This window comes from Rhagoletis zephyria, unplaced genomic scaffold (assembly GCF_001687245.7).
Source record: "Rhagoletis zephyria isolate East Lansing unplaced genomic scaffold, Rhagoletis_zephyria_1.1 Rzeph_scaffold_05231, whole genome shotgun sequence".
Taxonomy (NCBI): Eukaryota; Metazoa; Arthropoda; class Insecta; order Diptera; family Tephritidae; genus Rhagoletis; species Rhagoletis zephyria.
In genome coordinates this window covers 1-3143 of record NW_016162314.1, presented here as the reverse complement: position 1 = coordinate 3143, position 3143 = coordinate 1, and the positions used below count along the sequence as shown (strand labels likewise).

The following is a 3143-nucleotide window of genomic DNA, read 5'->3' as shown; positions in this document are numbered from 1 at the left end:
GATAACAAATGCGGCTAAATTAAAATCTCATCTTGCCGGCGTAGAGCATATTGAATTCATGAAAACTTATGTGAAACAAAACAAGACTGAAGAGATCAGAGCAAAGTTGAAGACGCTGGGTCAGAAATTATTTGTGAAGAACGTTATGCGCTGCGCCCTAAACACATCGGAAGAGTTCTATCCGTCGCTTACAAAATACTACGAGCAATTCCTTGAAAATATGCCAAACGATCCACAATCGAAGAAGAATGCTGAACATAGCATCAGTTTACTTGAACCAAGTCAACAGCATTTTGTAATGAATATTCCAGTTAACTATTGCGCCAAGGCATTCTTTGCCGTACCATATACACATCGTGATCACCCAACACTTCGTGTACTTGCCAAACTGATTTCCGCCAAATATCTTTTACCAGTAGTACGCGAACAGAATGGTGCTTATGGCGCGGGAGCTAGGATTGGTTCAGACGGCATATTTAGTTTTTTCAGTTACCGTGACCCAAATTCAACTAAAACACTTGAGGCATTCAATAATACATACAATTGGCTCCAAGAACACAACACGGAATTAACTGAACAAGCTTTGTTTGAAGCTAAGTTGGGTGTTTTGCAACAGTTGGATGCACCTATAGCCCCTGGAAATGTTGGTATTGACTTCTTCTTGTACGGTGTTTCACAAGAAATGTTCGCTAATTACCGTGCACGAATGCTTTCCACATCGGTGGACGAACTAAAGCAAGTTGTTGAACGATACTTTAAAAATGAACCTGCGCATTTTGGTAGTTGTCTGCTTGGTCCCGAAAACAAGGACTTGGAAGCGACAACAAACTTGAAATGGAAAGTCATTTCCTAAATAGCATACATTTCAGACCAAAAAAATGGCATATAAAACGCATGAATGGCAAAATAGGTGCATTTATGTACGAGTACATTCGTATGTGGGTATATGTATGTATGTATGTGCATACATAAATTGCGAACTATATTTGTAGGAGTACTTGTCTATCATTTAAATAATTTTTGTTTCTGTAACCTCCGTCACTCTGATGTATCTACGTGTTTTAATGATTTAACTAACTAATTTTTTAATTAGATGCTTTGAATTAAGATTTTTTTATCGGTTATATTTATTGATAAATAACTTTTGCCCTTTCATACACGATATGCTCAATCAAAAAGACCTTAGCGTTCCTACGGTAATTTTTTAATATTATTAGAACACTATTTGAGATTACATAGAAAAAAGAGGTTCTGAAAAAAATAATTGAAATCCCACAAAATGTTGATATTTAAGATATTTTATGGCTTGTTAACGAATAGAAATTGATCTTATTAAATTATTTACTTGAACTTAAATAGCAACTAAAATACAATGAACTTTGGAAACTATTAAATTTTGAGAATGTTTAATTTTCTGAATTACGGTAATTAGTATGTGGATGGTGTATATTTTAATCAGAGACTCAAGTAGGCAAGAAAATAAGTAGGGTCGGGAGATATACAAAAAAGGCTTATAGCAAAAAGAAAGGCAACATTCCTTTAACAAATCGCTAGTTTAGAGTTGTTTGGTATTTTTTTTTTAATGAAAACAATATGAATGCATTGATTCAAAAAGATCAAGTCTCGAACGCCTTGGACAGGTCCCACGCTACTAGAATAGTTCTTGTTGTTGTTGTTGTAACAGCATACAAATTCCCCAAAGAGATTTTGGGGAGTGTTGCTGGAGTGGTGGCAGTCCTTGGCCAGATATATATCTATCTGGGTCGTTCCGGTTACGTAGACCCGACTGTCGTGGGAACGTAGAATAGTTCTTTCACAGGTTCGGTATCGGCTAAGGCCACGAGTTATCTGGGTGTTTATGGCGTTATGCTGTGCATTTTACGGAATCCATGCTGATGCTTCGCTGGGGTCAGGTGGTTCTTAAAGTACGGGAGTTGCAAGGCCTCTAGTGTCTTCGCTACCGGGGAAAGGAGGGTTATCGGACGATAGCTGTAGAACATCTCAATGAAGCTTTCCGCTTTACCTTTTGTACGAAAAACTGCGATCTGCGTACGGATTTTGCAACATAACGCGACAAAATCTTCGGATTTCGCGAAAACGCACTGAGGACCTTCCGAGCACGGTTTTTATCACTTTGACCATGTGCTAACCCCCGCTCCCTGGTTTTCTCGTAATTGCCAGGCCTTATTTGTACCGATTAAAACCCTGCAAACTGTCGAATAGTGCAATCTTTAATTTTTTTAGCAATTTTACGTGTACTTAAGGCCTGATCATTTATAAACTCGTGCAAAATGGTTTGTCTCGTTTCTAACTCGGTTGCAATTTTTAACTCAACTATGAATCAAATTCAAATGAAATTTCTTCTACGTCCAACTGAGGTCATGTGGTCAGCTTATGGTATTTGAATTTCAAAATATTGAATTCGTTTTGGTAAGTTATAAGCTTCCCAAAGTGTCGCAGTTTTGGTGTGTTCACCCTTTACAAAACGATAGCTTTATAATACTCTGTTGAACAAGAAATACTAACAATTGCAGTTAATTTTTTTCCAAATTTTCATTTGACAATATTTTAGGCATAGGAGCAGATATGGTTTTAATTCCAACGGCATATTGATCTATGGGTGCGTTCCAAAACAGGTATGCAAGCAGTTTTGGTTGGCATTTTAGTCATACCTATCATTGTTTCAAGACCACTGTGTGTGCCTATACTTCAGGGCAAAACAAAAACAAACGTTTTACAAGTGCTTATGGCAAATTTCAGAAAAATAGCCAAAAAAGTATGCATTTCACAAACGATTTTCGGAACTTGTCTGTACATACATACATACGTGTCTGCCGCACACTTTTGTGGGAAAACGGATCGTCAAATGGAATTGGTAAAGGGACCTTTTCCTTTTTCGGATCGATTTTCGGATTTTTTGCTGCCTGGGTTAATAAATGGAGAAATATTGAAAATTTCGCATAGACACTGAATGCCTTAGTAGGTATTCACTCCTTCGTGGCTATTATAGTATTTATACGGTTTGGGCCCGAACCACGGCATCTCTGATCGCTCCAAATCGAGCGAACCAAAATTACATCTGTATGTTCCAATACATGATTCAACAACTGCAGGTTGTAGCAATCGTACAAAAACAACATTTA

The 3143-nt window shown here is 37.4% G+C and overlaps 1 protein-coding gene across 1 annotated transcript in view; it reads left to right on the top strand.

Moving 5' to 3' along the window:
- LOC108371814 (presequence protease, mitochondrial) overlaps positions 1-1394 on the top strand; it is an 11550-nt gene extending 10156 nt beyond the window's left edge. Inside the window, exon 4 of the mRNA XM_017627421.1 lies at positions 1-1394. Within this exon, the coding sequence (XP_017482910.1) occupies positions 1-853 (853 nt within the window). The 3' untranslated portion in view covers positions 854-1394.
- The last annotated feature ends 1749 nt before the right edge of the window (positions 1395-3143 follow it).